A 12340-nucleotide genomic window follows, 5' to 3' on the forward strand; every position below is an offset into this window, starting at 1 on the left:
TACTGAGGAAATAGAAAGGAGCATAAACTCAGGCAAGTCAAATGTAAAAGTATAATTAGGCAGGCCAAAAAAGAATTTAAAGAGAAACTAGCAGAAGAGAGACAAACTAACAGCAATTTTTTTAAGTAAGTCAGAAGCAAGAAGCCTGCCAAACAATCACTGGCGCCGCTGTATGATCAAGGTGCTAATGGAGCACTCAAGGAAGACCAGGCTGTTGCAGAGAAGCTAAATTAATTCTTGGCATTCATCTTCCCCGCAGAGGATGTGAGGGAGATTCCCACACCTGAGCCATTCGTTTTAGGTGACAGATCTGAGGAACTGTCCCAGATTGAGGTGTGATTAGAAGAGGTTTTGGCCCAAATTGCTAAATGAATGGTAATAAGTCATCGAACCAAATGATAGTCAACCAAGAATTCTGAAGAAACTCAAATATGAAGAATGGCTATTAGCCAAGATGGTCAGAGATGCAGCCCCATGCTCTGTGTGTTCCTAAACCTCTGACTGCCAAAAGCTGGGACTGCACGATAGGGGATGGATCACTTGATAATTGCCCTGTTCTGTTCATTCCCTCTATAGAATTTGGCACTAGCTGCTGTTAGAAACAGGGTACTGGGCTAGATGGACCATTGGTCTGACCCAGTTTGGCCATTCTTATGTACTGAATGGGACTAAGTCACCTTGGCACTAATGAACAAGTGTTAATTATTGTTGTTCCTGCAGCAACCTTGTGATCAAAGTGTGGGATTTTCAAATGGGCACAAGGTTGGACAGATGGTCCAGTCGTTAGAACAGCAGCCTGGGACTTGGGAGACCTGGATTCAATTCTTTGCTCTGCCCCAGAGTCCTATGTTACCTTGGCAAGTCACTTTGCCTCAGTTCCCCATCTGTACAATGGGGGTAGTAGCACTGCCCTGCCTACAGGGGTGTGTGAAGATAAATACATTAAAGATTTGGGGGTGCTCAACTACTCTGGTAATGGGTCAAATAAGTATCGTAGCTAGACTGGCCTATCTCTGCTCCCCTTGAGGTCACTGAGAGTTTTACCTGCAGGAGCAAAGTCAGACCAGCTCTTTTGAAAATCTCACCTCCAAAATAGTGAAGTCTTCTACAGCCACTGAGGTAGAGAGACACCGGCTGAGTCTCTGTGTCCTTACTTGTAACTATAGGTCTGCACAAATCTTTTATATGCTACTTAACTCTCAAGTAAGCCATCAAAATAGGGCTTCAGTATCAGCAGTAGGCTTTGGTACCTCAATAGCTACCCTGGAAAGGAATCCCATCTAGCTGGATATAGCCCTATGGGCAGCACCTCAAAATAAGTATTTAATAACAAACTTTACTTTCAGGTTTTTTAATTTTAATTTTCTGATTGCTTTTCAATCCGCTGATGTTATCTGTTCAGAGAAAAGTCCTTTGGAGGCCTTTTTAGGCTGGAATGATCTTTCAGTATTAAAATAAAAGGAGATGGAAGAGGTGGGGGTGGAAATTCCAGCACTATAAACACTATAAATTGTCTTTCTTTTCTTCTTTCCTGAGGCACAGAGATACAAAACAGGCTTAATTCGAGCCTTTGAAAAAAAAATCAAGCATAAGTAATCTAGCGCAAAAAAAAAATATCTTTCTGTATGTTAATTTTTATGTGCTTTGATTGAAAATGCACACCAGCCCCATCTGTCCTATTCCCAAAACTCCCCACCACACTGACAGATTATTTCCCATATTCCAATTAATAAAGTAGGGCAGGCGGTGTTCTTTAATTAAAAAAAACACACATCCAGGCAGCCTTTTTTTTTTTTTTTTTTTTTTTTTTTTTTTTTTTTTTTTTTTTTTTTATTTTTTTTTTTTTTTTTTTTTTTTTTTTTTTTTTTTTTTTTTTTTTTTGCAATCCTCCACCAGACTTTGATGTGGCACATCTCCCATTCGAAACTCCTAACAAACAGGGAAACGCACTTGATCTCACGTTGACCCGACCATAACATATTTCAGGGACATTTATTTCTCTTTCTCCCTTTGCTTTCTGAAGTTCAGACCCAAGTGCTCTATCTTACCTTCCCAGTCCTGGTACCGAACGGGAAGAGTAGCAGGAGGAGGAGGAATCTTTCTTATCTTAACTCCACCCCCCCCCCCCCCCAAGATGGAAAAAAATATATATAATGTTAAAGCTATTACTGATGTTGTCTGAAGGTGGAAAATCAAACAGATCATGTAAATTGTTGTGCAACTTCAAAGCCTTTTTTAAACACTGAGTCTTCATCCCAGCCAGTTGAACTTGTCTTTTCTTTTGCCTTTGTTGTTTTTCCTTTTCTCTTTCACTTGCATGTGCAGTGGCCTCACAAGTATCAGAAGGTAATAACGTGATTACCAGCTAACTCCCTCCGTTAATTTTTTCTTTTGTCTTGTTTCAGTGATCACCTCCCCTTTTCCTTGCCAGAATCTCGTATTCTGCCATGTTCTTCAGAGAACACAAATCCTCCAATTATTTCCAGAGTGACAGCATTATCACTGGTCACCCCACAGCAAATATTCTTTCACCTAGGTCCCAGTCTTGCAAGCATTTACACACGTGCTTACCTTCAAATAACCAAGGGGGTAAACCGTGCAAAGGGCGAGGAGCTTGCTAAAGGACAGCGTTGGCACAAGAATAAATGGGTATGAACTGGTCATGAATAAATTCAGGCTGGAAATTAGAAGAAGGTTTCTAACCATCAGAGGAATGAGGTTCTGCAACTGCCTGCCATTAGAAGTAGTGGGGCCATACAACCTAACTAATTTTAAGAAGGAGTTTGAGACATTCCTGAATCAGATTGTATAATGGGATTGCCTGCAACACGAGCAGGCTGCGTTTGATGAGCCGGGAGATCCCTTTGGGTTGTACACCTCTACCCCAATATAACGCGACCCGATATAACACGAATTTGGATATAATGCAGTAAAGCAGTGCTGCGGGGGGGGGGCAGGGCTGCGCACTCCGGCAGATCAAAGCAAGTTCGATATAACACGGTTTCACCTATAACGCGGTAAGATTTTTTTGGCTCCCGAGGACAGCGTTATATCGGGATAGAGGTATATGTTCATATGTTTAAGAGCAGTTGCATTGACTTCAGTGAGCTGACTCAAACGCTTGAAGTTCAGCATATGTGTTTGTAGGACCGGGACCTTAATTATCTTTCTTTTTCTATTTTAATCAAGCTTTCAAATCAAACAAACAAAAAATGAAGTGTTCATCTGAAATGTTGGAAGTGTCTTTGGCTGGTTTTCTTTCCACCAAAACAAATACTTCCTCCTTTTTATGTTTCTTTGAAATCAGTACTCCTAAAAAGCTGGATACTTGCAGAGTCCATGCTACATTCTCTGAATAACATGCATTAAATGTTTCCCCTAAGTGTAACTTGCCAGTTTGCATTGCTGTAACATTTAACTTTGGAATATTATGTCCGTCTGCTCATTCAATGCCTTCCAGTTTATTCTGCTGTCTGTTGTAGAACGTTGTAGATGTTGCTACCTAATCAGCAGGGGTTAGAATGTCCCAGTGGTACATTCCACCATGGTAAGATTATTGATATTATATTGGTTAAGTACTCATGGTGTCCCTGATGCTATGCAAGATAGAGATGAAGTCATGATCCTAAAGGAGCTTACAGTCTATGCAGATGTACAATGCAGAAAAAGTATCTACTGTGAAGCTTTAAGACCTGGTCTTGAAAGGGTCTTCCCTTTCGTGCCTGCAAATAACTGTGAGCACAGAGAAGGGTATGTAGACATCCAGCTACCTGTCTTGTGGGCATAGTCATGTAGCTGGACAGCACAGAGTCGAAATTCACTGCCTTTCTGGAGTTTTGATTTGTTAATGAAAGAGTTCAGCAATAAACAAAAGTTTAGCTCAAGGCTTCTCACCAGGGTTGGCTGCTCTTACAGGCTCCTCCCTCAGAAGTGTTCAGTCCACACCCTAGATCCTCTCTCCCTCCAAAAGTCACTCCCAGCTACCTTATATGCAGGTGGACTAGTGAGTCATCTTCCTTGTTCAGTCATCAGAACCCACATAACACTTTGTCAGCTGGCTGAAGATCCGCTAACAGGTTTCAGGCAACACTTCTAGCCTATTATAGGCCCTCACTTGTGCCTGTAAATTCGCACCAGAGGACGAAACCGTGAGACTGTCTTTTAGATTATGATGGGTGACTTTTTTGTAGCCCCTGGCACGTGAGGATCTTGCTTGAGTTAGTGCAGTGAGGAAAGCTTAATAGGCAGAAAATCACAACCGAGGGGCAAATCAAATTTGTAACTGTTCAAAAACGAAGGGTTAGTGGGCAAGGAATAATTAACATTCTGCACTCGCCTCTCAAATGGACTGGGAGCATTAGCCAGGGAACCATTGCTTCGTTTCCAAGGCTGAACATTAGCTGCTCATGATTAAGTGTCTCAGTCATAACTTTCATGCTTGAATGGTTTACATGAATTGTTGAATTGGGATTCAGTGCTCAGAGCAGCTAAACCCATTTCCACTAGCATCTATGTAGCGCTTCCCTAGTTTATTGAAAGTGGGGATGTTCTGCTCCCCTGATGAGGGGCTGCTGTGAGGTAGGGTATCCGTTCACGTCCAAGGTGGGAAAACACTGTTGTATATTTCTCCATATTAGCTCCTATCTAAACTACCTGTGATCCAAATGACTGGTTACCTTCAAGTGGGAGGTTAAGCCTGGTCCCTGGGCCAGTTACCTTGACTGATTGTCAGTTGCACAAGTAACTTGGCCCCTACCACGCTCATTCCCCTTTTATGTTTGCTTTCTTGGTAGAATTTGAAAGCTCTAGCCCCCCTTTTTCTCATTGCTCTGCTTATTTGCACTCTAATTCTCACAAGGTTTTCTCACGGTCCCCTCGCTGCACCTACTGGGCCAAATGCAGCCCTGGTGTAAGCAGCTCGAACTCCCATGGAAACCTCTGGGCCAGACTCCGTGGTGAAGTTAGACAGTGCTATGAGCTGGTCTGAAAGCCATGTAAATTGGGTGCGCAAACCGAGTGCGGTGATTCTGCTGAGCAGGGGGGGAGAGGGTGCAGCAGGAATAGCAGGACGGTTCAAGATAAAGATGTGTAGGAGGGACTGCTTAATCTTCCACCTTGTGTTGTTCTCCTGGTGTCTCAGTTCCCATCTGTAAAATGGGGGTGCAGATCCTCCCTTCCACCCACACGTTGTCTTGTCTCGTTACATGGTACAATCATCGGAGCAGGGACTTGTCTCTTATTTTCTGCATGCACAGCGCCTGGCACCATAAACACAGTGGTGCACCGATCTCACCTGGGGCCTCAAAGTGTGGTTGTGATGCCATTAATAAACAACGATCATTAGTAACACTGAGAAGGCTCGAGGAGGGGGTGATCAGTAGCAAATTATATTGGAGCTCATTAAGTGGTGATGTTGGACTGTATAAATGGGAATCTCACAGGTAAGAACGGGGCTAATAATTCCTCTTGATACGACCCCGGGTAAGCCACACTTTGAGCTGTGTCAACTGGGGGCTTGTCAGTATTCAAAAAGAGGGAGTCCAAATAAGCTATCAAGTGTTTAGAGAGAGTATAATTCGTGAAAAGAAGTTATGTGACATAAACCATGTACAGCTTAGAGAAAATATATAAAGAAGAAGTATAGGGTCAGTGACCTGAATTCTGTTCTTGGTTACACCGGTGAAAATGTTGGGTAACTTCAGTGCAGTTACTTCAGATTTACACTGGGGTCACGGAGCTCAGAATCTGGCCTTGCCCATACAAATGCAATGAGCCATATAGGGCCCAGGAAGCATTGTTCGTAGGGGAGAAGTGCAAAGGGAACTTGTTGGATGGAACCCCATTTAGTTCAAATGAGTTAATTTGCTGAGCAACAAAAATGAGTAAAGGTCTAGAAAACATGACCTATGAGGAAGATATAAAAAATTGGGTTTAGTTCATTTGGAGAAGAGAAGATTGAGAGGGGACATAACCATTTTCAAGTACATAAAAGGTTGTAACAAAGAGGAGGGAGAAAAAATGTTCTCCAACTCTGAGGATAGGACAAGAAGCAATGGGCTTCAATTGAAGCAAGGGCAGTTTAGTTTGGACATTAGGAAAAACTTCCTAACTGTCAGAGTGGTGAAGCACTGGAATAAATTGCCCAGGGAGGTTGTGGAATCTCCATCACTGGAGATTTTTAAGAGCAGGTTAGACAAACACCTGTCGGGGATGGTCTAGATCAGTGGTTCTCAAATTTTTGTACTGGTGGCCCCTTTCACATATCAAGTCTCTGAGTGCAACCCCCCCCCCCTTATAAATTAAAACACTTTTAAATATATTTAACACCATTATAAATGCTGGAAGCAAAGCGGAGTTTGGGGTGGAGGTTGAAAGCTCCCGACCCCCCATGTAATAACCTCACGACCCCCTCAGGGGTCCCGACCCCCAGTTTGAGAACCCTTGGTCTAGATAATACTTAGTCCTGCCATGAATGCAGGGGACTGGACTAGATGACCTCTCGAGGTCGCTTCCAGCCCTACGATTCTATGATGTAATGCCACTGTTTACACATTCATGATAGGGGCGGCAGCAACAAGGAGTCATTTAAACTCGTTAATGGAGTAAAACACTAAGTAGTGGTTTGGAATTAAAACGGGGGACAAAATGAAGGGCCAGAGTGTGTACCCATTATTTACACTGAGGAGTAGCACCTTCCTCCTCTGTGTATAGCACCAGGCAACATAAACACAGATATTAGTAGGGGATAAATTATCTGCATCTGGTTTCTCCATAATCGGCAAAAGTGAACATGTTCACGTCAAACTGAGACATTCTGCACAGAAATGTTGTGATTTGCATCGGCTGGTTACAAAGCCCAAGCTGCTGCTTCGAGTGATTGCTCATATCCATTCCAATTAGGCGTGCGCGCACCGCGTGCAGTCGTTGGAAAGTTTTCCCCTAGCAGCACCCGTCAGGTCGGCTGTGGAGCCACCTGGAGTGGCGCCTCCATAGCGCTCTATATATGACCTTGCCGACCTGGCGCCGCCTCAGTTCCTTCTTACCGCCATTGACAGCCGTTGGAACTGTGGTGTCTTCCTCAGCAAACTCTCCATGTTTCCCTAGCTCTCTTTACTTAGTGTTTGTTTTCCTTAGTTAGTTATTAGTTAGTATAGTGTTAATAGTTCACTGTCGGGAGTGGGAGGTTCCATTCAAACCTTGCAAGTCCTGCAACAAGCCTATGCCAACGGGCGACCCCCACGACGCTTGCTTAAAGTGTCTGGGGGGAAACTCATCAGGCAGATAAGTGCAGGATTTGCATAGAGTTTCACCCGAGAACGAAGAAGGAGCAGGACTGTAGACTGAAGCAGCTCCTCATGGAGGCGGCACTTAGACTGCAACCAGCATCGGCGTGGCAGGACCCGGCCCCAAGTGCATCGGTGCCCAGCATGACACACCTCCGATACAGGTGCCTATCCCACTCATCCTAGAGTACCTCTTGCACCTAAATCAACAAGGCCCGGCAGCATCGTCCATCAAGGTACACCTCGCTGCTCTCTCGACCTTCCACCCGGGAGCGTCCGGACACGCCGTATCTGCCAACCCCATGGTGGGACATTTTCTCAAGGGCCTGGAACATCTCCACCCCCAGATTCGACAGCCAGTTCCTGCCTGGGACCTGAACTTGGTCCTCTCCAATCGAATGGCGCCCCTGTTTGAACAGCAAGCGACTTGCTCCCTCCTCTATCTCTTGTACAAGGTAGCTCTTCTGGTCGCCATTACCTCAGCACGCAGGGTGTCTGAGTTGAAGGCCCTCACCTCTGACCCACCTTACACGGTCGTCCACAAGGATAAGGTGCAACTTAGGCCTCACCCGGCCTTTCTTCCTAAAGTTGTGTCATTTTTTCACACGAGTTAAGACATATACCTGCCCGTTTTTCTTTCCTAAGCCTCATGCCAGTAACCGTGAGCAGAGGCTGCACTCCCTGGATGTTCGGCAGGCGCTAGCCTTCTACATCGAGCACATGAATTCGTTCAGAAAGTCGAACCAGTTGTTCATAGCGGTGGCGAACCGGATGAAAGGCCTCCCGGTCTCATCGCAAAGAATATCTTCCTGGATCACGTGCTGCGAGTTAGTCAAAATCCCATCTCTGGCACTTATGGCACACTCCACGAGGCCTCATCAGCGGCGTTCCTGGCCCAGGTCCCGATACAAGAAATCTGCAGGGCAGCAACTTGGTCCTTGGTGCATACGTTCACCTCTCATTACGCCATCGTCCAGCACACCAGAGATGATGCAGCTTTCAGCAGAGCAGTGCTCTAATCAGCGATTCCATAACTCCGACCCCACCACCTAGGTAAGGCTTGGGAGTCACCTAATTGGAATCGATATGAGCAAGCACTCGAAGAAGAAAGAACGGTTACTCACCTTCTTGTCACTGTTCTTCGAGATGTGTTGCTCATATCCATTCCAAACCTGCCCGCCTTCCCCTCTGTCGGAGTAGCCGGCAAGAAGGAACTGAGGACGCGCTGGGTCGGCTGGGTCATATATTGAGCACCATGAAGGTGCCGCTCCCGCTGACCCGACGGGTGCTGCCAGGGGGAAAACCTTTCCGATGACTGTGCACACGGCGCACACACTCTCAGTTGGAATGGACATGAGCAACACATCTCGAAGAACAGTTACGGGAAGGTGAGTAACCATTCTTTTTCTGTTTGATTTGACTCCACTGAGCTAAATAAGAGTCTGTACTGCAAGTGGCTGGGTACGAGATTATAGAGACTTAGGCATTCAGTATGAGGAATATAAAAATATTATTGTTCTCTGTTTTATCTCATTTATTTCAGTGCCAGTTCTCTTAAGCTTTTGTTTGAAATGTTTGCTTTTATGTAGAACCTAACAGACTATTTGTATCTCCACTTAGTGAATTCTCTCTCTGTGTGTCTCTCTCCTCCTGCCTCTCACAATTCTTCAGTGCCCAGAATGCTGCTCTTTCTCTGTAACCGTATTCACGCTGGGTACTTTTCTATCCATCTCCAGTCACCATCCCCTCCAGCCTCTGTCATTACCATAGCTTGCTCAGACTTTCCTCCTCATTAGCTTGTTTGCCACGGCACCTCACATTCCTCTCCCCATGGAACTGTCAGCTTTATCATAATGATCTGCTTCATTTTTGTTTGGACCGTAATGCAAATTCTGGTCCGAGCTCTGTTGCTGTTGGTTTTCCCCAGGAAATTCATTCCTTTTTGATATCACTTGTCATTGCATAGATGGTGACTAGAGCCAGCATCTCCTTAGGGGTCCCTTTTTCTCTGTTTTCCTCCCCATTGCTACAGAACTAACACAATTATCCTGTTTACTTTTCATCTGCTTTAGCTGTAGAATTTTCCTCACTGCAACCTCCACTGCTTTTTCAGTAGTCAGCTTCAGGTCTCGCTCTCACCCTGCCACCTAATAAATGCACTGCAGAGCCCCTTTTCTCTAGCAAGGTACAACGTTTGCCCCTTTATCCTGCTCTTTTCTCCCCACTGCAGCCTGGAAACTGAGTCTGGCAGGAAATCAAAGCTCATGCAGGACTCTAATCTCTCTATTATAATCTTCACAGCACTGGCTAAGAAAGGCAGTTCTCAGAATCTTCCTTTCACCCTTCATCCCTTGCCTGTATAAGTTCCCCCTATGACATTTATTCTCCTTTTTTAGCCATATTTACATTTAAGGACTTCGGACATTCTGCTCCCCATAAGGGGAGCTTTCGGTTTCCTCTGTGTATGTGTTTCACATGATGTCACATATACTTCAGAAGTGATTATGTGGCATGTTTGCAGGTGATTGAGTGGTTTGCAATATCTCCACTGAATGCCTGTGGCAGGCTTCCCTGGAATATAAATGAGTCCTTCTATGCTGGCTAAGCTTGGAAAGAGAGCGAGCAAATAAGGGTGCTGTGCACCCAGTGTGTAATTCAGCCCTGTGCAGTTCTCGGCACCATTTCTCACCCAAGACCACAAGCTAAGGTTGAAGAGCGTAGCCCTTGGGGTGGCCCTCCGCACAGGATCAGTTTCACTCCATGCATATTCAGCGTAAGGAATATATGTTTAACGTTAAAGTTAATTGCATCCTGGGTTAGGGGGCTTCTTCCTTCAGTGAATCAAAACAACTGAAACATGTTGAGAAAGGGGTCCTGTAATCAACACAGCCCAAATTCCAACAATGTCTTTAAGAATGCGCTTAGCTTCATGCAGTTGAGTAGTTCTGTTGAAGTCAATGGGACTATTCACGTGCTTAAATACTGTGCTGAACTGGGGCCTGTTTTATGCCACCTGATCATGTTTATGAAGTTCTCATAGCAATATTTATCTGCTGATGAGATCTTTCCACCAATGAGGTTAGAGACCAGAGAAGGTTCATATTGTCATTTACAATGCGGTACTGGGATTTGTGCTGTTTTTGAATATTGTGCAAAGGAACTACTGAGAAACAGCACTCATTGCTCTCTCTCTTTCTCTCTCCTTTTAACTTGTGCTATAGCCCCTAGACGGATAACATCACTGGAAAAAGCTTACGCTGCTTTGAATGGTACGTAGCTCAGTTGATGTATTGTAGATGGTAGCAGACAAGAAATGTATTTGTGTTGTTAATAAGGGATCGAAACTGTGAAAACACCCCAAAGTTGCAGGTGTTTTTCCCCTCCCTTGCACTGTTTCCCCCATGGTACCAAGAGCTGAATGAATACAAGATACATTTAACAAATATTTTGTAATTATGATATGCATTTCCAAGCACCAATTATTGTAGTTTCTAGGTATCAATGCCGGTTCTGCTCTAAGCAAACTGACCTGGCTTATCTATGCTTAGCTCATTGATGTCATCCAAGTGATTAATTATTGAGAAGTCTTATTGTGCAGTTCACACAAATTATGCTGGTACTTATTTACTTAAATAAATTATTGCATATGCTAGGCCATATCCTCAGCTGGTATAAATTGGCATAGCTCCATTGACTTAATGTATGTGATAATGGACTAACATAAACAAGAACTTGCATAATTTTTGTGTATTATACAGTAAGGCATTTCTCAATGGGCATCAGTGCAGCTACATTTATTTCCCAAGTGGGAATCTGGCCCCACACATCTACATGTTAATTACATGCTCCGACATATTTATAATTACACTCAGGAAACATATGTAGAGCCTTTTAAGTACCATTGGTTTGTTAATTTGGGCCTAATGAAGTTTGCCAGCAGATTCCACTTACCCTGGTGGTATTGTGTTGATAATTGACTCAGTTCACATAGGTATTCTTTGTGTTCTAGACTTTTTTCCCTTCCTTTTTTGGGTGTATTTAGTGCAGGTATAAGGTGCTAAATTAACACCACTTCACAGAAAGTCCTATTTCTCCACAGACAGATAAAAAGCAGCAGGGCAAGCTTCTCCCTCCGCCCCGACCAGAAGGGACCCAGCCATAGGTGTGTGAGAGGAAGTTCATTCTCCCTGCCCAATTCAGTCCTCTGCTGAGCCCACCAAGCAGGATACTCCTTGTGGGGGTGTTCATTTGTAAATAACACAGACATTTGCGCACCAGGAACTGGACCTGAACCGATCAACTCACTTTATGTAGGGCACCAAACAACCATTCGGTGGTACTCACTGCTGACCTGGGTTGAATTCAAGTCAAGTGGAGGTGAAAGGCTCCCTCACATATTACATTACCCTCCCCTGAGCTACTCTATCCAGTCGGCTAAACTAAAACTAAAATTAGACTCTCCATGTCTGCACATGGGCCAAATCAACAAAGCATCATGAAGCTGGATAACCGTTTTATTTCAGTGCCTGCCTGTAGATTTGGAATCCTAGCCTTAGGCACCCACTCGAGGAATGAAATATTTTGGCCATCTTTATTTGTTTTATTTTTAAAAAGTCTGTTAAAAACGATAGTACAGCGCTGTGCCATGAAGGTTTGTATAACAATGCTTTGCTGTACAGGATCGGTACATCAGAGTGTAATGCTAGTGGTTTTCTTGAGTCAATTATACACCTCTACCCCGATATAACACGAATTCGGATATAACGCGGTAAAGCAGTTCTCCAGGGTTGCGTGCTCCGGCGGATCAAAGCAAGTTCGATATAACGCGGTAAGATTTTTTGGCTCCTGAGGACAGCGTTCTATCGGGGTAGAGGTGTATTACAATATCAAATACATAAAAAGCCAAATCAAGTTCTCTCCTGCCCAGTTACACCTAGAGAATGAACATTGTGCCCTGAAAAATGTCCGGTTAGAGCCGTCTGCAGACCTGAATGAGAAATAGTGATTGCTTCGAAGCCCAGTCACCAGTACTGGTGACTCTATGTTGTAAAAAGAAA

The 12340-nt window shown here is 44.3% G+C and overlaps 1 protein-coding gene across 5 annotated transcripts in view; it reads left to right on the forward strand.

Annotated features, from left to right (window-relative positions):
- The window catches only part of GTF2IRD1 (GTF2I repeat domain containing 1), a 174956-nt gene that overhangs the window by 147808 nt on the left and 14808 nt on the right, over positions 1-12340 (forward strand). For 4 of the 5 annotated variants that reach the window (XM_029912499.1, XM_024207724.3, XM_024207721.3 and 1 more), the window contains one exon: positions 10505-10552. The exons of the other annotated variant lie outside the window; for it this stretch is intronic. In XM_029912499.1, coding sequence (XP_029768359.1) covers positions 10505-10552 — 48 coding nt within the window. The remainder of the gene's footprint in view (positions 1-10504; positions 10553-12340) is intronic. 5 annotated transcript variants of the gene reach the window in all.

This window comes from Terrapene carolina, unplaced genomic scaffold, assembly GCF_002925995.2.
Source record: "Terrapene carolina triunguis isolate 2854851 unplaced genomic scaffold, T_m_triunguis-2.0 Scaffold231, whole genome shotgun sequence".
NCBI lineage: Eukaryota > Metazoa > Chordata > Testudines > Emydidae > Terrapene > Terrapene triunguis.